This window comes from Polyodon spathula, chromosome 28 (assembly GCF_017654505.1).
Source record: "Polyodon spathula isolate WHYD16114869_AA chromosome 28, ASM1765450v1, whole genome shotgun sequence".
NCBI lineage: Eukaryota > Metazoa > Chordata > Actinopteri > Acipenseriformes > Polyodontidae > Polyodon > Polyodon spathula.
In genome coordinates, this window is record NC_054561.1 from 7971052 (window position 1) to 7995652 (window position 24601).

Genomic DNA, 24601 nt, shown 5'->3' on the forward strand with positions numbered 1-24601 from the left:
CACAGGGCTGGCTCATCGAGTGCGGAGAGAGAGCGCGTCGCGCCAGGCGGTTTAACCGGAGAAAACACAGTCAAAAAAACTACAAGTGCAAGAAAGCATCACACACCGAGAGAGGCTCTCTCAATTCAACTTGAAAGCAGAAACCGCTGCCGAGAGAATTTAAACACCCGGTAACATTAGCGTGTGCATCGTTATGCAGTACTGGCTACTAAGCTTTCTCAGAATAGTTTTTGCACATGATAATCTGGTATTGCCGGGTAGTGGTGATGATAAAACAGTAGCAGTGTGCTGTATGAGTCTTGCTGATGTGTGTGTAAAGCTAGGGGCTTGTCCGAGACGTAACCAGGCAATATCAATTGGGAAGGAGTGTGTTATTAACCTCGCTATCCGGGTGATGCTGAACTGGTGCTCACTGGGAACAGCTGTCACGTATGTCTAGTTTTGTTTTAAGCATCTGATTTGCCCTCCAGACTCTGTTACTCTTCCTTAAAACACTGGACAGAGTATATGCCAAAAATCACGTGTTGCAAATAGCACATGCTGCTTTGCACAGTGATAGTCAACTGGTTAGGGTAGTGCATGAAAAACAAATCGCTCAGTGTAACTCCGTCAGACAGCAACGAGTTTAAAAAAAACAACGCCTGGATAATTAGTGTAGTGGCTTCTGTAGTTTTCTATATGATACTAAAAACAAATCTGATCAAATGGGCCGAGCTGCTATGCAACAGGTTTCTTATTGTCTTCCATGTAAAACTCGTTTTTTTGGGAAGTAGATCCAGCCCCTCAGCCGCCCTGTGAAGTGAGTTCAATGTGCTGCGGATGTAGATTTGTGAGTCCCAGTCTAATCCAGCCCGACTCTGTCCTCAGAGCGCTCCGCCATGGAAACAGATCTGTACGACGAGTTCGGGAACTACATCGGGCCGGAGCTGGACTCGGACGAGGAGGATGACCTGGACCGGGACGCCCGTGATGTAGACGAGGTAACAAGGCTGACTGCTATGGTACCGCCGGTCCGGACCCGGCTCTGCCCACTCGCAGGTCAAGGCTACCTGCACAGTGACTGTGGCAGGTTGAGCTCTCCTCTGGGTTAATGTACTATTCAAAGTGAAACAAAACAGCTGCTTGGGTTTGCCTGGATCGCTGCTGAGACTCCATGGAGAACAGCAATCCACACAAACCCAAGCAGCTGTTTCTTGCTTCACTCTGAGTGGTAAATCAGCCCGATCCACACCAGCGCCCCCTCTGTGGAGAGCTTGATCGGAGCGATCGGTTTGTGCAGTTCGACTGCGTGACTGCCAGTCCTTGCGTCCCAGGGTGACTGCTGAGTTCAGTGTGTTGTGTCGTTGTTATCTCTTCCATTGCCTAAGCTAGTGGTACTCGCGGGTGACTCATTCAGTTCGTTCCAGGACATTTCTCTGTCTGTCTGTCTGTCTGTCTGTATGTGTGTTTGTGTGTGTCTGTCCAGGGATGGAAATAAGGCTCCCATTGTATAGCAATTTGAGTCACTGTTGGTTTTACTAAATAGGGTTATAAGATACCCCTAGCCTTGTTACCGATACACTGTGGCTAAGCAAGCTTGTAGTTAAACCTAGGAATGGATGAAACTGCTATGTAATAGGAGTCTTATTTCTATCTGTGTTTCTCGCTATGTCTGTGTGTGTGTGTGTCTGTCTGTCTGTCTTTCTCTCTCTCTGTGTCTGTGTCTCTCTATCTGTGTCTCTGTCTCTGAATGTCTCTGTCTGTCTGTCTGTCTATGCCTGTGTGTCCTGGTTGATTTGCCCCTGCTTGCCGGGGCTGGGTGCAGCAGGTTTGATGGGTGGTGTCTGTCGCCCCCTGCAGGAGGACGAGGATGATGAGGAGGAGCCGGCTGATCCAGATGAGGAGCACCCTGGGATGGAGGTGGTGCTGCATGAGGATAAGAAGTACTACCCCACTGCGGAGGAGGTGTACGGGCCAGAGGTGGAGACCATAGTCCAGGAGGAGGACACCCAGCCTCTCACAGGTACCTCCCCACAGCACAGCACTGCTCGCCAGGGCTTTCAACTGCATCTCCTGCCTCTTATCAGCACCCGCAACACTATCACTGCCTGCAAAGGAATGCATTTTCCTTTCTTGTACTTCAAGTCCCAGCGTTAAAACTCGCCCCCCTCTATAGAAGATTTCTCTCTTCAGATAGTGGACGTCGTCCTGTATTATTATTCTGCACACGTGGGTGTGTAGCGGGGGCAGTGCAGCCGGCTTCCCTCCCTGTGTCTGTTTCGCTGTGTGTTTCAGCAGCGTGTTCTTTAATAGCAGTGCCATGATCAGTGTCCTGCTGCACTGTCTTCCACAGAGCCCATCATCAAACCAGTCAAGACAAAGAAGTTTACACTGATGGAGCAGGAGCTGCCCAGCACTGTCTACGACATGGAGTGAGTGAGCTACTAAAAAAAAAAAAAGACAAGAATGCTAAACGGCATTGCTGAGATATTTGCGTGTGGTGCGAGGTGAAGCTGGCTGCTGTGTGTGTGTGCGCTGTGGTGTAACCATTTTATCCTTTGAGTGATATGCATTTCCATACATATTTTCAAGCGGTGAAGCTGGCTGTGTGTGTATGCACTGAAGCTGGCTCTGTGTGTGTGTGTGATAGTGAAGCTGGCTCTGTGTGTGTGTATGCACTGAAGCTGGCTCTGTGTGTGTGTGTGTGATAGTGAAGCTGGCTCTGTGTGTGTGTATGCACTGAAGCTGGCTCTGTGTGTGTGTGTAATACTGAAGCTGGCTCTGTGTGTGTGTGTGAATAGTGAAGCTGGCTCTGTGTGTGTGTATGCACTGAAGCTGGCTCTGTGTGTGTGTGTGATAGTGAAGCTGGCTCTGTGTGTGTGTGTGCACTGAAGCTGGCTCTGTGTGTGTGTGTGTGTGTGCACTGAAGCTGGCTCTGTGTGTGTGTGTGTAATAGTGAAGCTGGCTCTGTGTGTGTGTGTAATAGTGAAGCTGGCTCTGTGTGTGTGTGTAATAGTGAAGCTGGCTGTGTGTGTGTGTGTGATAGTGAAGCTGGCTCTGTGTGTGTGTGTAATAGTGAAGCTGGCTCTGTGTGTGTGTGTGTAATAGTGAAGCTGGCTCTGTGTGTGTGTGTAATAGTGAAGCTGGCTCTGTGTGTGTGTGTAATAGTGAAGCTGGCTCTGTGTGTGTGTGTAATAGTGAAGCTGGCTCTGTGTGTGTGTGTGTTAGTGAAGCTGGCTCTGTGTGTGTGTATGATAGTGAAGCTGGCTGTGTGTGTGTGTAATAGTGAAGCTGGCTGTGTGTGTGTGTAATAATAGTGAAGCTGGCTGTGTGTGTGTGTAATAGTGAAGCTGGCTGTGTGTGTGTGTGTAATAGTGAAGCTGGCTATGTGTGTGTGTGTGTAATAGTGAAGCTGGCTGTGTATATGTGTAATAGTGAAACTGGCTGTGTGTGTGTGTGTTAGTGAAGCTGGCTGTGTGTGTGTGTGTGTGTGTGTGTTGTGTGTGGTGTGTGTGTGTGTGTGTGTGTGGTGTGTGTGTGTGTGTGTGTGTGTGTATGATAGTGAAGCTGGCTGTCCGACCGACACACACACACACATTATCACTTCGACCGAGTGTGTGTGTGTGTGTGTAATAGTGAAGCTGGCTCTGTGTGTGTGTGTAATAGTGAAGCTGGCTGTGTGTGTGTGTGTAATAGTGAAGCTGGCTGTGTGTGTGTGTAATAGTGAAGCTGGCTGTGTGTGTGTGTAATAGTGAAGCTGGCTCTGTGTGTGTGTGTGTAATAGTGAAGCTGGCTGTGTGTGTGTGTAATAGTGAAGCTGGCTGTGTGTGTTTGTAATAGTGAAGCTGGCTGTGTGTATGATAGTGAAGCTGGCTATGTGTATGATAGTGAAGCTGGCTGTGTATATGTGTAATAGTGAAACTGGCTGTTTGTGTGTGTGTTTGTGATAGTGAAGCTGGCTGTGTGTGTGTGCGTATGTGTATGATAGTGAAGCTGGCTGTGTGTGTGTATGATAGTGAAGCTGGCTGTGTGTGTGTATGATAGTGAAGCTGGCTGTGTGTGTGTGTGTATGATAGTGAAGCTGGCTCTGTGTGTATGTGTGTGTGTGTGTGTATGATAGTGAAGCTGGCTGTGTGTGTGTATGATAGTGAAGCTGGCTCTGTGTGTGTGTATGATAGTGAAGCTGGCTCTGTGTGATTGCACGCTGATTGTTTCCTCGTTGGCCTGCAGGTTTCTGGCTGATCTGATGGACAGTCCGGAGCTGATCAGAAACGTCACCCTCTGTGGACACCTGCACCACGGCAAGGTGAGTGAGGAGATGTGTCCACGGGCTTCCTGACTGCCTGCTGCTTTTACATTATTAATCATGTAAATTTGATCTCAATGATGAAATACTTTCCTCTGTTGTCCGTTGCTCTATCTTTCTTCAGCTGCTTAAACCCCTGGCGTATGAACTGTAGTGTGCAGTCTCTCGCACACCGTGTGCGTTGTGTGCCTGACTGAGCCCTTTCATTAAACACCTCCTGTAAAACAGGCTGCTCTGGTAGGCTTAAAGCAGAGGGGTAGAGCAAACAATAATACTTTGTGTTAGTAGCATTCATTCAAGTATGAACACCACACTGTTTATAAAATCAGGCAATCTCAATATGAACTCTGGTTTTAGTTGTATTTTTCTCTAACATAAATAAAGGCTTGACTGTAACATCAGTCTTTGCTGACAGCTGCAAGGAAAGCGGGTAGGCATTCATGTAGGCTGTGGATTATAACGCGCGTAGATGTGACACGTATCCAGTGTGTAGGGCACCGCGATGCTTCGAGAGTTTGTAAAAGGGTGTGAGGTAATGTTCTGGAAACCCCGGGGTTTTGCACATGGCTCCGGTCAGTTTTGAACTGTTCCTATTGTTCCCTGTGCAGACGTGCTTCGTGGATTGCCTGATCGAGCAGACCCACCCTGAAATCAGGAAGAGGGACGACCAGGATGTGAGTGGGGAAGGGGTGGGGATAAGAAGGGGGAGGGGATGGGGAGATAAAGGGGGAAGGTGTGGGGATGAGGGGGGTTGGGAAGAGGGATGATTCTATTGAATTCCTTAAAGGAGGACTGTCCGACTGATGGATCTCCACAAGTGTCCCATTAAGGTTTCAATGGGTGCTGTAGTTTTCAGTAGCAGCATGTACAGTCAAAATGTTTTAAAAATGCAGCATGTTCTAGAAGCAGAGAATTGCTGAATAATGGTCTTGTGCGAAGTTGCTACTATTGATTCAGCTCTTGTATTTTGTAGGCAAGATTATTATTTTTTGTTGACTGTATGAACAGTTACTCCTTCAGTCATGAAGGATGAACAGTTGAGATCTGAAGGTTACAGCAGCTAACATCTTTCTCGTGTGTTGCAGCTCCGCTACACTGACATTCTCTTCACAGAGCAGGAGGTAAGCAGACAGACACCTCTTCATCTCCAGCTTATTGAATCCTCATTTGGTGCTTCTAACCATTCGTCATGGCTTTCTAAAGTAAATGCTCCTGTATTGCAGCAGGACTAGAGGGAAGGCAAGACCTGAAATGTATTTCAGCAAGGCTGCCTGAGGGACATGCATGCAATAATACTGTTGGCATCTATTGCTGTATCTTTACAGCAGTAAGGTCATTTCAAGCAAGGACTGCCAAAGCCACTTAATCAGGCTCTGCCACTGTCCTGTCTGCCAGCATGCAACTGTGTGCTGAAAGCCTTGTAGGACCAGTCTGGTTAACAGTCTTTCAGTATATTTTCTTGTGAGGCGTCTTGCACGAAAACAAAAAAAAATACAATGGATTGGGCAAAAAGAGAAAAAAAAAAGCTATTGATGAAACAGCTGCTTGAATACGTGCTGATAGTTGCTTGAATACATGCTGATAGCTGCTCCTCGTGGAGGTCAATAAAAGCCGAGTGCTTTTGAGAGAGCAGCAGAGTCTGCACACATCCAAGAAGAAACTTCAACTTGCTATGACCCGTCAGTGTTGCATATTAATTCCAAATGATAACTAGTCTGAGCGCAGCGCTCAGCAAAATCTGAGCACACAGCTGAGTGTGGTTTCATTGGGCATGGGAAATGCAGCATTAGATTCCTTAAGAAGTGAGGAGGAAGCTAGGAGCTGTGCTGAAGGTATGTTCCCTGTGGTTATGTCTCCTCAGAGGGGTGTTGGGATCAAGAGCACCCCGGTGACAATGGTGCTGCCGGACTCCAGAGACAAGTCCTACCTGTTCAACATCATGGACACGCCAGGTACTGCCTTCTGCTGACGGGGGAGGGAGTGGTGGGTAGTGGCTTTTCCAGCTGTGGTTGGTGTTCTTGCCCTGGTGCCCTGTGCAGTGTGTGACTGTTCTCTTGCTTGTTTTCAGGCCATGTGAACTTCTCTGATGAGGTGACCTCAGGGATCAGGATCTCCGATGGCATCGTGCTCTTTATTGATGCGGCCGAGGGGGTGAGTTTGCTCAGCAGCCTTCTCATTACATAAGAGCACAAGAACATTTACAAACGCGAGGAGGCCATTCGTCACATAGAAGCTCGTCCGGTTCCTAGTAGCTGATTGATCTCAGAACATTTGCCTGTGCTCAAAAAATGGTTTAATGAATCCAGCTCAAAGCGTCCACACTGAAGTACCATTTCACGTTTAGTCAGGCTTAATGTGTCCAAACACTATTCAAATAGTCCGCTTACAGTTGCTAGCAGCGCAATGGACTGTGGGACTTAATATAACATGATCCCAGCATGCACTGGATTTTGTAAATATAGAGCCTGTGCCCACCGAAGACATGGCGCTTCTTAGCATGAGCGTTATGCTTTTGTTTTTTAAAAACACACGGTACGCGTGCGTTTCGTTTTGAACTCCTGAAGTTCTCCTTGACTGATTTCATCGCTCCAGATATCAATGTGCCTTGATCTCAGCATCTGATCACATCACTCCACGATCCATCGTTTCACAACAAGCCTCAGAAAATGTGTATGGTACAGCAGGATTGATAGTCGTTCTCAGCTCCCTCTGGAGTCCTGTATTTGTAATGCCCACGCGGCAAAACGTATCTGAGCATTTTTGGATATTGGAGGATACACAAAAAATGTAGCTGGGCATTACAGCTTCCACACTACCTGATGCGATCTAACAGAACCGGACTCGAGACTGCCCCCTGAGGAGGTTTGGAGTCCAGTTCTCGAGTCTGGTATTAAACGCTGTGCAGTGTGAAGAAGTATCCTTCAGCAACGTGACTAGGCAGCCCATTCCATCCCCCCACCACTCTCTGTGTGAAGTGTCCTTCAGCACCATGACTAGATAACCCATTCCATCCCCTCCCCACTTTGTGTGAAGAAGAGTCTGCTTCAGCAACATGACTAGGCAGCCCATTCCATCCCCTCACCACTCTCTGTGTGAAGTGTCTCCTTCCCTCTGTCCTAAGTCTGTCTCCGTTTATTTTACCAGTATGCGTCCTTGTGTCCTTGTTTTTGTACTGTGTTTAAAGTAATGGTTGGGGTAACTATGATGCTCAGATGAATTTATCCTCCCTCCCCCTCCCCCTCCCCTGCTTCAGGTGATGCTGAACACAGAGCGGCTGATTAAGCACGCTGTGCAGGAGCGTCTGGCCGTCACCATCTGCATCAACAAGATCGACCGGCTCATGGTGGAGCTGAAGCTGCCGCCTACCGACGCCTACTACAAACTGCGGCACATCGTGGACGAGGTCAACAGCCTGCTCAGGTACCCCTCGTATAGCACCTCCCACACCCTGGACCCTGCAGCCCAGGTACCCTCGTATAGCACCTCCCACACCCTGGAACCCTGCAGCCCAGGTACCCTCGTATAGCACCTCCCACACCCTGGACCCTGCAACCCAGGTACCCCTCGTATAGCACCTCCCACACCCTGGACCCTGCAGCCCAGGTACCCCTCGTATAGCACCTCCCACACCCTGGAACCCTACAGCCCAGGTACCCCTCGTATAGCACCTCCCACACCCTGGAACCCTACAGCCCAGGTACCCCTCGTATAGCACCTCCCACACCCTGGACCCTGCAGCCCAGGTACCCCTCGTATAGCACCTCCCACACCCTGGAACCCTACAGCCCAGGTACCCCTCGTATAGCACCTCCCACACCCTGGAACCCTACAGCCCAGGTACCCCTCGTATAGCACCTCCCACACCCTGGAACCCTACAGCCCAGGTACCCCTCGTATAGCACCTCCCACACCCTGGAACCCTACAGCCCAGGTACCCCTCGTATAGCACCTCCCACACCCTGGAACCCTATAGCCCAGGTACCCTCGTATAGCACCTCCCACACCCTGGAACCCTACAGCCCAGATACCCCTTGTACAAAACCTCTCACACCCTGGAACCCTACAGCCCAGGTAACCCTCATATAGCACCTTCCACACACCCTGGAACCCCACAGCCCAGGTACACCTCGTACAAAACCGATAACCCTAGAACCCTACAGCCTAGATACCCCTTGTATAGCACCTTCCACACACCCTGGAACCCTACAGCCCAGATACCCCTTGTACAAAACCTCTCGCACCCTGGAACCCTACAGCCCAGGTACCCCTCGTATAGAACTTTCCACACATCCTGGAACCCTGCCCCACACCGGTGGTGTCTCTGAACCCACCAGTTAGTGTCTTTTCTCATGAGCTAACTGCTTCAATTCCATTCCAACAACTGGCTTCCAACAGCTCTAGCTCTCAGCACAGTTCTATGCAGAGAAATATTAAATGAGAATAAAATTACGTGAAAAAGTCTAAGTGTTTGCTATTGAGTTTGTCTTTGAGCATGTCTTAATTCTCTCTCTCGCTCTCTCAGCATGTACTCCACGGATGAGAACCTGATCGTGTCTCCCTTGCTGGGGAACGTGTGCTTCTCCAGCTCCCAGTACAGCATCTGCTTCACGCTGGGCTCCTTCGCCAAGATCTACTCCGATACCTACGGTGAGCTCCATACAGTCTTCCACCTGCTGTAACCAGCGTGCCAGGTTATAACACTAAGGGATGCATTTCAATGCACTTTACCATGAGCCAAGCACTATGAGGAACGGGTTCTCTGCACATTCCTGATACTAAACCCTCATTGGCTTACCTGATGTCATCACAGTGTCAAATACCACTTCTGCAATTTCCATTCAACTAGTCATTTCATTATTTACTAGTCATTTATTCATTCTGTATATACTGCTGATGTACATGATGCTGCTCAACCACCACAGTGTTTCCACTGCTAGCAACTAAACAATCAGCTTGTATGTTAAACACAAACTAAATACCTCTCGCAAAACCAGGCATAGCCTTAGAATCTCATGAGACGGACTCAAGCACATGATGGTCTTGATATTAAACACGGGGTGGTCTTGATATTAAACATGGGGGTGGTCTTAATGTCAAAGGTCATTTCACATTGCCATCAGCAGGAGCAAGTCTTGTCCTTCATTGTCTTTATACTGAAGTGTGCCTGTCTTGTTATTTCAACGCCTACCTTCCTTCCTTTTCAAGGTGATATCAGCTACAATGAATTCGCTAAGAGGCTCTGGGGAGACATCTACTTCAACCCCAAAACGTAAGCCCAACGCTGCCCCCTGCTGTCTGACCACCGAAACTCGAGTCGGGTTTAATGAGCCCTGCATGAGATCTTCCCATTGAAGAGTCCCCCTTGTTGATTCTGAATCCTGGATTCTTTGTGTGCAAAGTGAAGGGGGGTGAACTGTTAACAGTAAAATGATTCATGCAGAAAGTATTGTTTACAGCCAGCGCTGAGATTCGTAGCATCAAATAACTTTTTTCATACTGGGCGCTCCTCAGTGAATGTTGTTGCTGCAGGATCTCATTCCAGAATGCATCTCGCATTCATTCAAAGACAAGGAATGTGATTCTCTAGGTTTAAATGGTCTTCCTTCTTCAAGCAGTCTTCTTGTATTATAAACAGAACACGGCATTAACAAGTCCTGTGGTTATTTCACTCGACCGCAGCAGGGGCTTGTGAGTTATTCTGTCTTCACTCGGAGTAGTTACAGTATTCTGTGGTCGATCATGCCGTGTCCGCTACAGTATTCTGTGGTCGATCATGCTGTGTCCTCTACAGTATTCTGTGGTCGATCATGCTGTGTCCTCTACAGTATTCTGTGGTCGATCATGCTGTGTCCTCTACAGTATTCTGTGGTCGATCATGCTGTGTCCTCTACAGTATTCTGTGGTTGATCATGCAGTATCCTCTACAGTATTCTGTGGTCGATCATGCCGTGTCCTCTACAGTATTCTGTGGTCGATCATGCCGTGTCCTCTACAGTATTCTGTGGTCGATCATGCTGTGTCCTCTACAGTATTCTGTGGTTGATCATGCAGTGTCCTCTACAGTATTCTGTGGTTGATCATGCAGTATCCTCTACAGTATTCTGTGGTCGATCATGCTGTGTCCTCTACAGTAGTCTGTGGTTGATCATGCAGTATCCTCTACAGTATTCTGTGGTTGATCATGCAGTATCCTCTACAGTATTCTGTGGTCGATCATGCAGTATCCTCTACAGTATTCTGTGGTTGATCATGCAGTATCCTCTACAGTATTCTGTGGTCGATCATGCTGTATCCGCTACAGTATTCTGTGGTCGATCATGCTGTGTCCTCTACAGTAGTCTGTGGTTGATCATGCAGTATCCTCTACAGTATTCTGTGGTTGATCATGCAGTATCCTCTACAGTATTCTGTGGTCGATCATGCAGTATCCTCTACAGTATTCTGTGGTTGATCATGCAGTATCCTCTACAGTATTCTGTGGTCGATCATACAGTATCCTCTACAGTATTCTGTGGTTGATCATGCAGTATCCTCTACAGTATTCTGTGGTCGATCATGCAGTATCCTCTACAGTATTCTGTGGTCGATCATGCAGTATCCTCTACAGTATTGCTGTCATTGCTGTCAGGTTCATTGTGATGTAAATGTGTGTGTTTGTTCATTTTCGTATATCTTGTGGTGTCTTCCTCTGCAGGAGAAAGTTCACCAAAAAGGCTCCAAACAGCAACTCCCAGCGCAGTTTTGTGGAGTTTGTCCTGGAGCCGCTGTACAAGATCCTGGCCCAGGTGAGAATCGCACAGGGGGAGGTGGGGAGATTCCTCGGACCCAGTGCAGTACCTGTCTGTGTCAGCAGGAACTAAGAAGTATTCAGGAATGGGGGTCCAGGGATTTCAGCTTGAAGACAAGCGCATGTTTCTCTCTCTGTCTTGCCCTTTGCAGGTGGTGGGTGATGTTGACACCTCCCTTCCTCGGGTGCTGGATGAGCTGGGGATCCACCTGACCAAGGAAGAGCTCAAACTGAACATCCGCCCGCTGCTGCGCCTCGTCTGCAAGAAGTTCTTCGGGGAGTTCACAGGTGTGCAGCGATCAAGCAGCTGAGCTGGACTAGTGACCACTCTTTTGTAATGCCCTCCTCCACTCTTGAATAGCCTATTTACAGGAAAGTAAAGACAACCCCCTCCCCCATTGCATATCAGCGTGAGCCGTTCCAGTATTTACTGTGCTCTTAGACACACTGTTACCTGTGCGATGTGCTGGGTGGCTGACTGAGTCCCAGGTGAAACCTGGAATGACTTGGACTGATCTGCAATTGCAGTGTTCTTCCCATCCCCTCTGTGAATGGCTCAAGCCAGCAGGCAGAGTAACAGAAATACATTCCTTATCCTCCATGTGCTCAGAGTGTCGGTGGAGAGCCTGCTGTCCTCCGGTTTGTTTAAGTGTTGTTGAACCTGCCTGGGAGGATCTCGTAGCATGGTGAGGTCTGTGTGCCCCTTGCAGTTCCAGGGGTGTGATCTCACTCACTGGTGTTAGTGAAGGGGTGCTAGAGTGAGACCTCTGTGTCATGACAGCACATCAGCAGCACTGTTACTCTTTTAACAGTTCTTTATCCTTTTAATACAAGCTCGATTAGCCACAGAGTAAGTAACAAGCTCAGGTGTGTCTTATTAAACTCCTAGTAAAACCAGGGATGGAGCAGACTGCTGTGCAGTGGGAGTCTTCTGTCCATCCTTGTATAACCTCATTTATTCTGTTTTAATAAAGGCTTTCCTTTATTAAAACTATTTTGTGTTGCTTGGAGACTAGCAGTATGGCGCTGCTTAGTGGTCGCTGGCTGTAGTGAAAGAGGAGTCTGGTTTTAATGTTTCTGCATTTGGGTGAAAAGGCACAGTCTGCTGTCTCATGACAATCTGCACTTTGTTGCCCCAATGATCTTGCGCTGAAAATGCAGCAATCAGTTTTGGGTGAATAATATGCAGTGTTTTGGGTTTTTTTGGGGGTTTTTTGTAGGTTTTGTGGACATGTGTGTACAGCATATCCCTTCTCCACAAGATGGCGCTAAGAACAAGATTGAACATTCGTACAATGGGGGCCTGGACTCTGATTTGGGGGAGGCCATGGCAGAGTGCGACCCTGACGTGAGTACCAGGGTGGGGGGTAAACGGACACAAGCTGGTACACAAATATCTGCTGATCTTGCCCTAGCATGCAGTACCGGTTGATTGAATGTACATAGTGTCCATTATAAGCATGTGTCCCCCTGGTTCTGTCCCGGTCCTATTCCAATCACAATCGCACTCACACAGCATTCTTCCAGCACAAGCATTCCAGGGTGCTTCACAAAAAGGGTTCCTGCAAAACTTTCAGTCTAACCGTTATTCTGTCTCTGCACTCCTGATTTCTGAGGGCAGAGAACTCTACCACTGCAGAACTTGGAATCTAAAAACCACGGCAACACAGTCTGTCATTGAAGTGTAGGGACTGCGAAGAGATCACCAAGTGCTAGTGAAAGACTGCAGCCAGGGACATGGGAGTGGTATTAATCAAGCCAATCAAAAACATTTCCTGCACATCCTGTTTTGCCTTGAGCGTCATGTTACCAGCTGACCACAATTCTGAATGCCGGGGCAGCAGCATTAACTGTGTAGCCATCTGAACTGCCTTTGTATCACAGGCTTTGCATTGGATAGAAGTTCCATTAAAATGCACTCTATTTAATTATTAATTGCACAGTCCAGGGTGCTGTGTGAGTTCCACACCCACTTCTTTATTTGCCCCGACCCCACTGATAAGCTTGCATCATAGAGCACCCTGTAGCATATTCTATATAGAAGGGGTTGTGTGAGTGGAGGTGTGTAACCTGTGTGTGTGTGTGCGCGTAGGGCCCGCTGATGTGCCACACCACTAAGATGTACAGCACGGAGGACGGGGTGCAGTTCCATGCCTTCGGGAGGGTGCTGAGCGGCACTATCCACGCAGGGCAGCCCGTCAAGGTGCTGGGGGAGAACTACACCCTGGAGGACGAGGAGGACTCGCAGATCTGCACCATCGGACGCCTCTGGATCTCTGTGGCCAGGTGAGGAGAGGGGAGCTGCAGTCCCAGTCACATTGCTGGAATACACAGCTTGTAAATACATTCTCTCGGAGCTCCGTTCCAGCTGAGGGGAGGAGCTGAGCATTCAATCGCATTGTATTTACAAGCTGTGTATTCCAGCATTCTCTCCGTTCCAGGTGTGATGTAGAAATGAACTGCTTAAGTGCCACATTGTTTTAACCCTCAGCTGTATCAGTAATCAAGACCCCTCACTTTAAGACGGTGTCTTTTATATATCTGTTAAACAGATTCTCTCAACTGAGTTCCCTTGCAGGTGCTGTCTAGTACAAAAGAACCAGATTTCCTTGCTGTGTATGAGAGAGAGGTTAGAGGATGTAGTTTTGATGTTGGTGTGCTGCTGTTGCACAGAGCTGGTGTTGAGTTTTCTCGCTCACCCTGCTGAAGATTTTTCCATGTCTGTCTCAGGTACCAGATCGAAGTGAACAGAGTGCCCGCTGGCAACTGGGTGCTGATAGAAGGGTGCGACCAGCCCATTGTCAAGACTGCCACCATCACAGAGCCGCGGGGCAACGAGGAGGTGGGTACCACCGGGCTCAGACTGCAGCCGATGATAATATGTCGTTCCTCCCTGATAGCTGCATGAACTGCTCTTATCAGTAACCCTGCAGACTCGCGCTGTGATGAGAAGTGTGGTCCGTGAATCCAGAGCAGATTTACCAGGGGCATGACTTTTCAAACTCCTGTCTGTTCATTTCAATAACGCAGCTGTGGCCAAAAGTTTTGCATCACCTACAATTTTAGGATTGAGACATAATTTAAAGCAGAAAAAGCTATATGAACATAGTTTTATTTAACATCATGTAGTCAAAGGAACTCCTAAATTGTATCGCAAAAGGCTCCTGGAAGCCATAATAGCAGTACAGTATTTCATGGTAGATTTCAAAAAGTCACTTTTTTTCAATTTGCCAGTTTCTCATTAAATATATGAAAAACTATAAAGCGGTGTCTAGTTCAGTATGTTAAAGTAACATTGTTCAGCCGGTTTCATTCGACTTTATGGAGCAAAATTTGTTAATTCTATAAGGGGGATGCAAAACTTTTGGCCAGAGCAAGGGGAGTTGTGAAAGCCAGGACATGGTGCAGGGCAGGTGTGACCTTCAAGCCCTGGTGATTAGCGCGTCCAGACTGCAGTTATGGTTTGTGTGTGTGTGTCTATATATATAATATATACATACACACACACAAACACACATACACAGTGGGAATGAATACTTTTACAAGGCACTGTATATATCTGAGGGTGCAGGCAGGAGAGCTGGGAGATGTGATTTCCCCTTAGTAACACTTAGTCTGTCTCTGTCTCTGTCTCTGTTCAGGCTCAGATCTTTAGGCCCCTGAAGTTCAACACTGCCTCTGTGATTAAGATCGCTGTGGAGCCCGTCAACCCCTCCGAGCTGCCCAAGATGCTGGACGGCCTGAGGAAGGTCAACAAGAGCTACCCCTCCCTCACCACCAAGGTACCTGTCACCACTGTGTGTCTGCCACAGAGGCTGTGCTGTGAGTTTGAAAGCAGTCCTGGGTCTCTAGTGGAGCGCGGAGATCGGGCATATCGCAGGTTAAAATCCCTGGGACACAGTTAAATAAATCAGCCCGATCTACAACAGTGACCCTCGCCTGATTTCTGTGGAGAGCTCCAGCCCAGTAATCTGTTTGTGTAGCTCAGCTCTGTCAGCTGCATTGGTCACAGCGCACAATTGAATCGGGGAGGGGAAATTGTCTGGATTGCATCCCAACAGTGACCCCTGCTGGTCAGAAGGCACAGGGTGTGCACTCGAGCTGAACTTACTGTTCAGCAGCTTGGCGATATTCGCTGCTCTGGCAGGGGGGAGAATGGGTCATTGTCCAATCAGGCACACCTTATAGGAGTCGTCCAACAGGAAGTGTTTCTGCCATGAGAAATATATATAACCCAATCATCATATTCATCCCAGGTAGTGGAATATTATACTGCTTTAGGGCCTGCTGTGGGGTTGAATTGGTTTGTTTAAGAACACGGTCTGCACAAAGACCTTGGCTGGAGAGGAGAGGGATGGTTTGCTTCACTGTGGTTCGGCTCCTTGACTCCGCGCTGCTGCTGTTTCAGGTGGAGGAATCCGGGGAGCATGTGATCCTGGGCACTGGGGAGCTCTACCTGGACTGTGTGATGCACGACCTCCGCAAGATGTACTCTGAGATCGACATCAAGGTAAGAGAGATGTGCCCGCGCCGCCCCGTACACAGAGCCACGCGTCCAGTGGCTGGGATGCGGGAACAAGATTCCCAGTGCATAGCAGTTTGATCAGTCCGTGGTTCACTTTTAAATTGCATTCCCTGTCACCACTGTGTTGCCATCATCATCCTGCTCACATATGTAACTGATGGATTTTCCGCTTGAACAGGTGGCGGACCCTGTGGTGACGTTCTGTGAGACGGTGGTAGAGACATCCTCCCTCAAGTGTTTTGCTGAGACCCCCAACAAGAAGTGAGTCCCTCTCATCGTGCCTTTATTCCTGAAGCACTTCCAAATCAGCCCTCAGTACTTGGTGGGTTGTAAACTCTTAGCTTCAGCCAAGGTGCCCTAAACAAGAGTAACTGATATCTGCGTGTGCCGGCGTGTCTCTCCACAGGAACAAGATCACCATGATTGCAGAGCCTCTGGAGAAAGGGCTGGCTGAGGACATCGAGAACGAAGTGGTCCAGATCACGTGGAACAGGTAAACGTGGCGGCGATGGCAATGAGGCGATTGAAACGCTTTCTCTCAATCTGTTCGCTCTACCAGCCTTTAAGCCTGGAGGTCACCGGTTCGAGTCCAGGCGCCACCCGGGGGGGGGTGGCGGCTTAGGTCAGCCAGGGTGCCTCGGCTCGCCGCACTCCAGCGACCCCTGTAGACTGGCCCGTTGCCTGTGGGCTTGCCTGTAAGCTGGCCAGACCTGCGTTGTCCAACGCTGTAGCTCTGGGTTGGCTGCATATCGGGCTGCAGAGTGAAAAGAAGCAGTCGGCTAATGGCACACGCTTCGGAGGACAGCGAGCGTTCATCTTCACCACGAGTCAGCACAGGGGTGGTAGCGGTGAGCTGAGCCTAAAAGTACAATTGGATATGTCAAACTGGGCGAAAAACGGGGTAAAATCAATTGCCCATTTACTAAATTAAAAGAAAAGAAAGTAAGCCTGCTGATTGCTTGCTGTTCTTGGAGTCTCTGTCCCTGCAGTGTCCTGTCTCTATTGCTGCTGTGCTGATGAGCCCCCTCCCCCTCTCCCTGTCTTTCCCTTTCCCAGGAAGAAGCTGGGAGAATTCTTCCAGACGAAGTACGACTGGGATCTGCTGGCGGCTCGTTCGATCTGGGCGTTCGGTCCTGATACCACGGGTCCAAATATTCTGGTCGATGACACGCTACCTTCAGAGGTGAGTGAGAGCAGACCCAAACAACCCAGCCAGGTCAACTCAGAGCGCTCTGCTTTCATTGTGTGGGGGCGCAGAGCGCTCTGCTTTCATTGTGTGAGTGTTCCTCATGTTCTTCCACTGATCAAGGACCCGTGGCGGGATACAGAGACTTCCCATTGCACCTCTTACCACTGGAGCTGCAAGTCGATATTCTCAAATATCGACGACTCTGTGACAAAGGGTTAGACTAACAGTCTTTGTCGTGTCTTAAAGTAAAATAAAAAAAAAGACTGAGTCATTGGGTTTAGGTTTCTTTTAGTGTTTCTAAATTCAGCAGCGTGTGTTTTAATAGTTATGGGTAATTCTGTATTCGCTGTGCAGTCCCACATTGTTGCCTTTACAATACACAGCACGTTCAGTTCATTCAGTCTTTCTGAATAACGGACCAGATACTTATACACAGAGCTCGACATTTAACCTGTCTGCTATTTCATCTGACAGCAATAACCAGGTGCAGTTTTGACAGAGCACAGGCATTGCATTAAACTACAGGGTTGGAAATAAGAATCCTACTGTATAACTGCTTCACCCATTCCAGGTTTTAATACAAGCTTGATCAGCCACACTGTACAGGCAACCAGCTCAGATGTGCCGATTTAACTCCTAGTAAAACCTGGAATGGCTCAAACTGCAATGCAAGGAGAGTCCTGAACTGATGCAGAATACTGACGCTGTCGCTCAGTGGTGCTCATGCTGTCTGTGTTCCTCTCTGTGCAGGTGGACAAGGCCCTGCTGGGCTCCGTGAAGGACAGCATCGTGCAGGGCTTCCAGTGGGGAACCAGGGAGGGGCCGCTGTGCGATGAGCGTGAGTCAAACCCCCCCCCCCCCATCTCTCACTGTGCCAACCCCACAAGCCTGCCGCTCCACAGAGCTATTATATCAACCTCAACAGGGATGAGCTGCACCACATTCTGTGACATCAGTCCATTGATGTTGGGCGGGACCTTTGTATCCCAGAACTTTTATTTTTGGAAATCCTTACTTTTGAACCCAGTTATATCTTGAAAATAAATCTGTCCTTGTTTAAAAAAATGTCAGTTTCCCTTCTCTACTCTGAACAGTTTATATAAAAGTACAACTAATACTAATAAAAAAAAGGAAATTGTCCTCCATCCCAGATTGTTGTGCCCTGCTTGGATTGGTTGGCTGGTTGCTTGGATTGGGTGGGTGGGTTGGTTGTTTGGTTGGTTGCTTGCTTACTTGCTTGGTTGGTGGTGTAATTGTTAACCCTGTGTCTCTTCTCTTCTCGCCTCTCCTGCAGCGATCCGCAATGTGAAGTTTAAGATCCTGGACGCAGTGATCGCTCAGGAGCCGCTGCACAGAGGAGGAGGGCAGGTCATCCCCACGGCCCGCAGAGTGGTTTACTCCGCTTTCCTCATGGTGAGAGGCTGAGCTGCCCTTTCCAGTCCTGGGCTTTACTCCAACACTGTTCTGAAGTGTCTGAAGACATTAACCGTCCACCCAGACCAGGAAGTACAGTTATGACCCAGAGTTTTGCATCACCCTATATAGAGAATGAACTCATTTTGCTTCATAGTCAAATGAAACCTGCTGAATCATGTTAACATATTGAATTAAACGCCGCTTTGCAGTTTTCCTCATATACTTAATGAAAAACCGTCAAACTGAAAAATGGGACATTACTGTACTGCTATTATGGCTTCCGGTAGACTTTTGCAATATCATTTAGCAGCTTCTTTGATCACAAGATGTTAAATAAAATATCTAAATTGTTAATGTTAAAAAAAGAAAAATTTTAAAAAATTCTCAATCCTAAAATTCTAGGTGATGCAAAACTTTTGGCCAAAGATGTAGTTCATTGTTTTGTTTGAATTGTTAGCCCTGGAGTGGAATGGCCCTGGAAGTTACACATCTTGCCTCACTTGCAGTTTATTAAAGTGTAATCCATGTAGTGCTGTGTATGCCAGCCTGTAAGTGAGCATCAGTCACTTGTGTGCTTCTGTGACTCTTGCTGACACGCCTGAATAATCCTGTAGAAATCGTCCAAGTGGAATGATCCATGAGATGTGCAACGTTGCTCAGTCTGTGTGTCTGCATGCGTGTCTCTCTGCCTGTCTGCTGTTTCACAGAGCCCCTCCTCTTCTCCTCTCCCTCCCCAGGGTGAGTGCGTGTCTCTGCCTGTCTGTTGTTTCACAGAGCCCCTTCTCCTCTCCTCTCCCTTCCCAGGGTGTCTGCGTGTCTGTTTCACAGAGCCCTTTCTCCTCTCCTCTCCCTCCCCAGGGTGTGTGTGAGTGTCTCTGCCTGTCTGTTTTACAGAGCCTCTCCTCTCCCTCCCCAGGGTGTCTGTGTGTTTCACAGAGCCCCTTCTCTCCTCTCTCTCCTCAGGCCACCCCTCGTCTGATGGAGCCCTACTACTTTGTGGAGGTCCAGGCTCCGGCTGACTGTGTCTCTGCTGTGTACACCGTGCTGGCTCGCAGGAGGTACTGCACCCATTCCTTAAAGACCCCCTGAGATTTAATTAATTGGCTTTATAAAACAGCAGAGATGACTCACAGCAGTACTGTACATGATTCTGGCTGTGTTCTGTGCTGGGCTGTGTTGGGCAGAGCTGGGCTGTGTTGTGCTGTTCTGGGGGCAGGCAGGGTGCAGAAGTGAAGCTGATAAGATTCCCACTGTACTGAAGTAATTTCAGGATTTACTGAGCTGTTCAAATCACACCGGAGCTTCTCTCCTCATTCAGGCACAGGACCACATGGAATTAAAGTGACAGTAATCTTCCAGTCAGCACCTCTGCTTCAATTGCTGATGCATCTATTAAGAACATTAATGTGATTTGTTTTGGTAGGCTGCTTCAATTGTAGCAATTTCCTCTGGCAGTTATAGTATAATCGCTGATTACAGTCCAGACAAAGACGTCTAGCTCGCTTGCTTCACTTGGACTCAATGATCATTAGAACAGGTTTTTTTTTTTTTTTTTTTTTTAATACAAATAAAAAAAAGAAACTGACAAGTGTGGCCAATTATTCAATGCCAACACTGCATAAAATAAAAGCAGTTTGGATTTATCAGTTGCCTGTGTGTAACGCTCTGTTGTTTGTCTTCCTGTGTGTGTCATGGGGAGGTCCGTGTCCTCTGTGTAACGCTGTCCTCTTTGTCTCCCTGTGCTCAGAGGTCATGTGACCCAGGACGCCCCCATCCCTGGTTCCCCTCTCTACACCATCAAGGCCTTCATCCCGGCCATCGACTCGTTCGGCTTCGAGACAGACCTCCGCACTCACACCCAGGGACAGGCCTTCTCCCTGTCTGTATTCCACCACTGGCAGGTACGAGACACACAAGGGACAGGCCTTCTCCCTGTCTGTATTCCACCACTGGCAGGTACGAGACACACAAGGGACAGGCCTCCTTCCTGTCTATTCCAGTGGCCGGTACGACACAGTGAAAGAGACACACAGGGACAGGCCATCACCCTGTCTGTGTTCCAGTGGCCGGTACACGCCCACACTGTTTCTTTTGTTTATAGTGTTTGAGTTCTTTGCATGGGCTGCCATGAAGTGTAGATTTCCACAGGGGTCTGGGTTGGGATGAAGACACTAATACACGTTGAAGCTTTTGTATTTGGAATGTTTGAAGTGTGTTTAAACATTGCAGGGACATGGCCTGTGTCTTCAGGTTAGGTGTTTTGCGGGGATCTTAAGCTCACTCAGTTGATTTGATAGAGAATGATTGAATCGTTGTCTATACTGGTGCAACCGCATCTTGCAAACATCACGAGAGGGGAAGGAAGAGCAATAAAAAAAAAAAAAGACCATGAGATTGTAAACATTTTCAACAGTGTGTGAAATAACTGGTGCTCAATGCATTGAAATATGGTGTGGTGTTTTTTTTCTTTTTTTTTTTATAAACCTCTGCTTTGTTACAAGTCTCAATCTTGTTGGATCTGTATATATGTGATGTTGCTCTGCTTGAAAGCAATTTATTCAGCTCTTGGGTTTTAGGTCACCTTCTCTGACAGAGAATTCCTGGAAGTTGTGTTTTTTTTTTAATGCAGTTGTAGTGAAGGGGTCTCAATCCTCTGCTGTAAGGGGACTATCTGCCTTTGCAAGCTGTGTGATTTTAGTTAGTATTTAATCTTCAAACAAACAGCCTCGGATGATTCTGTGCAGGCTTCGTGTGTGCACTGTTATCTGACTTGACGTTAATCTGAGTAAGTGATGAGTCAGTTTTAAGTCAGCAACTTGAAAAAAATAAAGTGCATGATTCAAACTGGCGAATTTCCTGTGGGGGGTTTTACACCGTCAGCTTCTTCCTCAATCTTACTGCCTCGGGGCTCCACAGTGACCCTCCCCCTCTCTTACTCCCCCTCCTCCCCTCGGTCCTGTGTTACAATCTCCCCATCATGCTCTCATCCTGTTGTTCTCCACTGTTGAGTTGACCTGAACTGACACCACCTTGTTCTGCCTGTGTCTGATTTCAATTCCCATCTGTGCCGTGGGTGAAGTGATCCAGGGCAGCGAACGAGTATCATTTGCAGGCTTTCCTTTGAGTTCTGCCTGCTTGGCTAGTCTGATGCACTGTTACTGCGTGCAGCTCTGGCTGGAGAGCTCTAGAGATCAGCTGGGTGTCACCCCAGTGAGGGAGGAATGCAGAGGGACTGTGTGACTGGATTCTCTGCCACTTACAGACAGTTCAGGAGGTTATTTTCAGTCCCTTTAATGAAGGACCATTTTTGTTAAGACAAATGAAATGCAATGGGGAGAGTGTGTATTTGGGATGGTGGTCCATTGTGAAAAGCGCTATATAAAATAAAGATTGATCAACAGCAACTGTACAACATAAGTATTCATTCAAGAGCCATGTGCTGATGTACAATGAGCTGTGTTGTGATTTTTGGTATTGTGTCACAAAACAAGCGATGCATACTTCTATTGCAATACGATGCTGATTCCTCGATGCCTCGCCCTGCCCTGCACAGAGACTCGCCCTGCCCTGCACAGGAGCTTGTTTTCCTTTCACGTGCCGGTGGTGATCTGGAAAGTGCATTTCATTTCTATCTTTTTTTTTTTTTTCATCTGTCTCGTATTTCTCTCCCCAGATTGTGCCGGGTGACCCCCTGGATAAGAGCATCGTGATCCGTCCTCTGGAACCCCAGCCAGCTCCTCACCTGGCCAGAGAATTCATGATCAAGACCCGTCGGCGCAAGGTACCCCCGCCCTGAAATCCAGCGGCACGCTTGTAGGGACAGCGCAGGCTGCGTTTAGTATCGTCAGTCTTGGTTTTACTGTTTATGTTTTACTTTGATTTTCACATGCCATATTCAGGTAAGCTAATCCAAGGTTAGTGCCAATCGGGGTCTTTATATTTACAACCTTAATCTTGACATCCCTGAAAAATCATCTCCTCTTCAAAGACAAGCAGGAGATTTTTATAAGCAAGACGCCTCACTAGTGTTATCCATTTCCACCCCCTGCGGAATGCCTGGGTGGGATACCTGCACTGTACAGACTGCCTGGACATTAAGCACAGTGAGTGGACCCAAATCCATGGCTTTGAAAGGCATGCAAATCTACAAACCTTTAGTTGCAGCTTGTCAGTTTTGGTACCGGTGGATTATTTTTCAGTCCGATTTTGTTTTCTTTCATTTTGAATTTGATGGAAACATTGCATCCTTCTCTGCTCTGCCTGTGCAGTCGAAAGAAATTACTTAAACCTACTTAACAGAAGAGTTGCTTACAGATGGTCAAAGAACGTGGCAGTACTGCAAGAAATGATTCTGAAAGTGAAGGGAATCGATAGGATTTAGCAATACAAGTAATCAAATTAGGCTGCTTTCATTTCCACCAAGTAATATAAGAGATTAAACGGATTGCTTAACTGAGCCTTGGCTGTGTTTAGTGCAGGGGCCAATGGCTTTTAATTTACACAGAGGCAGAAATGAAATTTCTAATTGGTAGACCTTGGTATGCCAAAAAAGATTGTAACTTCAAACGGATTGTTTTTTTGTTTCCAGAACCCTAGTGAACAGGACTTTAGTCTCAATAGATACTCTTCTGGTGAAATAAAAATCAACACATTAAATGAATAGAGCAGCATCTTTATTTCGCCTTGTGACTTTCCAAAGCATGTTTTCCAATTGTCAAGTTCAAAGCCCTTTGTAACGAGACACACAGTAGAGCTATGAGCTCAAAGATCAGCAAACATCTACTGTTACAGCTCACTAAATAGAACCAGACAGCCCGGTCAAAGCTGCGTGTCTGGTGACTCTCGGTCAGTGACAGACATGGTCAGATACTCCTGAGGGTGAATTGGAAGTGATGGGGAGCTCCAGCAATGACTAGCAAACAAACACAAGCATGGAGCAAGTCCACTGAGACTTCTGATTCTTTATGATGAAAACCCGAACACAGAAATATATCACCGAATCTCTAACACTTCCAAATAAAGGAAGCCTTCTAACGGGCTGCTGTGTTTGACTCCGCAGGGTCTCAGCGAGGACGTCAGCATCAGCAAGTTCTTCGATGATCCCATGCTGTTGGAGCTGGCTAAGCAGGACGTGGTGCTCAACTATCCCATGTAGCCAGGGAGCCTGGGAGCCGAAGCTCCCAGCAGGGAAATGCGCCACTGGAGGCAGGGGTCTGCTAACTGGAGCAAGAACAGCCATATCCTGGGATACCGGAGCACAAGCCCCCCTGAAGCTATTGGGCTTTATTTTTTTGTCCCGATCCCATTGACTCCAATGTTAATAGGCCTTCAACGTTAAGGCCGCCCCACTTTTTTTTTTTTAAGTTTTTGAAACATCCCAAGTTCCCATTACGTGATTTGGAGGTGTAGTACTGGCCGACATCCACCAGGTGGTGCTTAGACAAAAAGAAGCTCTCTTTGAACACAGCTTAACACGATCTCAGCTGCATGCTTCATCCCAGAGATTTCAGCTGTCCCTCTGCTGAGAACTTGCTGCTCCCCGCATGTTTCCTTCCATGTGCTCTTCCCAGTTTCAGGAACAACTGTGAAGGAACTTCTGGCCTCTGGTTATATAAACCCGACCTGAGATCCAGGAAGTATCTTGTGTAACGAGTGTCTTGTTCTCTCTCACCTGGTTTAAGGATGTTTGTTTTCCTTCAGTTTGCTTTGAACGCTTTTATTGTCTTATTAACACTGCATAAAGTGGTAATAAAGTAGTTGTTTTTTATTAATACTGCTGTCAAATATGTGTGAAACCTCAAGATTGTATTCCAATTGGGGAAGGAACACACTGCACTGGAGCAAATCTTTGTAAAGATCCTATACTTGGTACACTGAAGCATATCCTGTCACAAGGCATAGGGAAAGTCGCTAATGTCTTGTGTAGGAGGATAGGATGAGCCCAGTTTGTAGAACAGAGAGGAACTTTGGAAACTGAGCGGCTCTTTTTGTAAAAAATTTTACGGCTTCAATTTCAATTCGTAAAATAAAAGGCTTTGCTAGAATTTCCAAATAAACCCCGCCTCTGTCCCTCTTTAATGGGAGGAGTTATGTAAATGTAATTTTTTTTAGAAACTTATAATTGGTTTAGAGTCGCACCTAATTCCTGATTGATAGTGAAAATAACGCTTTGGTTATTTGATGCGAGAAATTCAGGGGGAGATTTTATTTTGCTTGAACTGATTGACCAAAAAAGATCTCCTTTAAAACTGCTCTGAATAACAGTTCTGTTTTTAACACATTCATTCCGACTACTGGCAAGTAGGTTTTTTTTATACTAGCATTCAAAGATACAGCGTAGCATGCATGTGACGTGGATTTTGAAGATGTCACTGGGTTTATGTCTGATAATGCGACTTG

At 47.5% G+C, this 24601-nt stretch overlaps 1 protein-coding gene across 2 annotated transcripts; it reads left to right on the forward strand.

The window, feature by feature from the left end:
• Positions 1-23973, forward strand: LOC121301938 (116 kDa U5 small nuclear ribonucleoprotein component). Of its 2 annotated transcripts, XM_041231663.1 has the most exons (28): positions 2-170; positions 868-980; positions 1840-2002; positions 2333-2411; positions 4210-4285; positions 4894-4959; positions 5371-5406; positions 6147-6237; positions 6354-6436; positions 7539-7705; positions 8808-8932; positions 9491-9554; positions 10980-11070; positions 11225-11360; positions 12293-12420; positions 13165-13358; positions 13803-13914; positions 14714-14854; positions 15481-15582; positions 15776-15858; positions 16004-16090; positions 16654-16780; positions 17537-17624; positions 18081-18199; positions 19166-19260; positions 19950-20103; positions 21876-21983; positions 23262-23973. In XM_041231663.1, exons 2-28 carry the CDS (start codon positions 879-881, stop codon positions 23355-23357), a joined length of 2913 nt encoding a protein of 970 aa, XP_041087597.1. In that variant the 5' UTR covers positions 2-170; positions 868-878; the 3' UTR covers positions 23358-23973. The 2 variants fall into 2 exon arrangements, with proteins under 2 accessions (XP_041087598.1, XP_041087597.1); XM_041231664.1 differs by lacking the exon at positions 23262-23973 and having other exon boundaries at positions 1-170; positions 19950-20158; positions 21876-21977.
• The last annotated feature ends 628 nt before the right edge of the window (positions 23974-24601 follow it).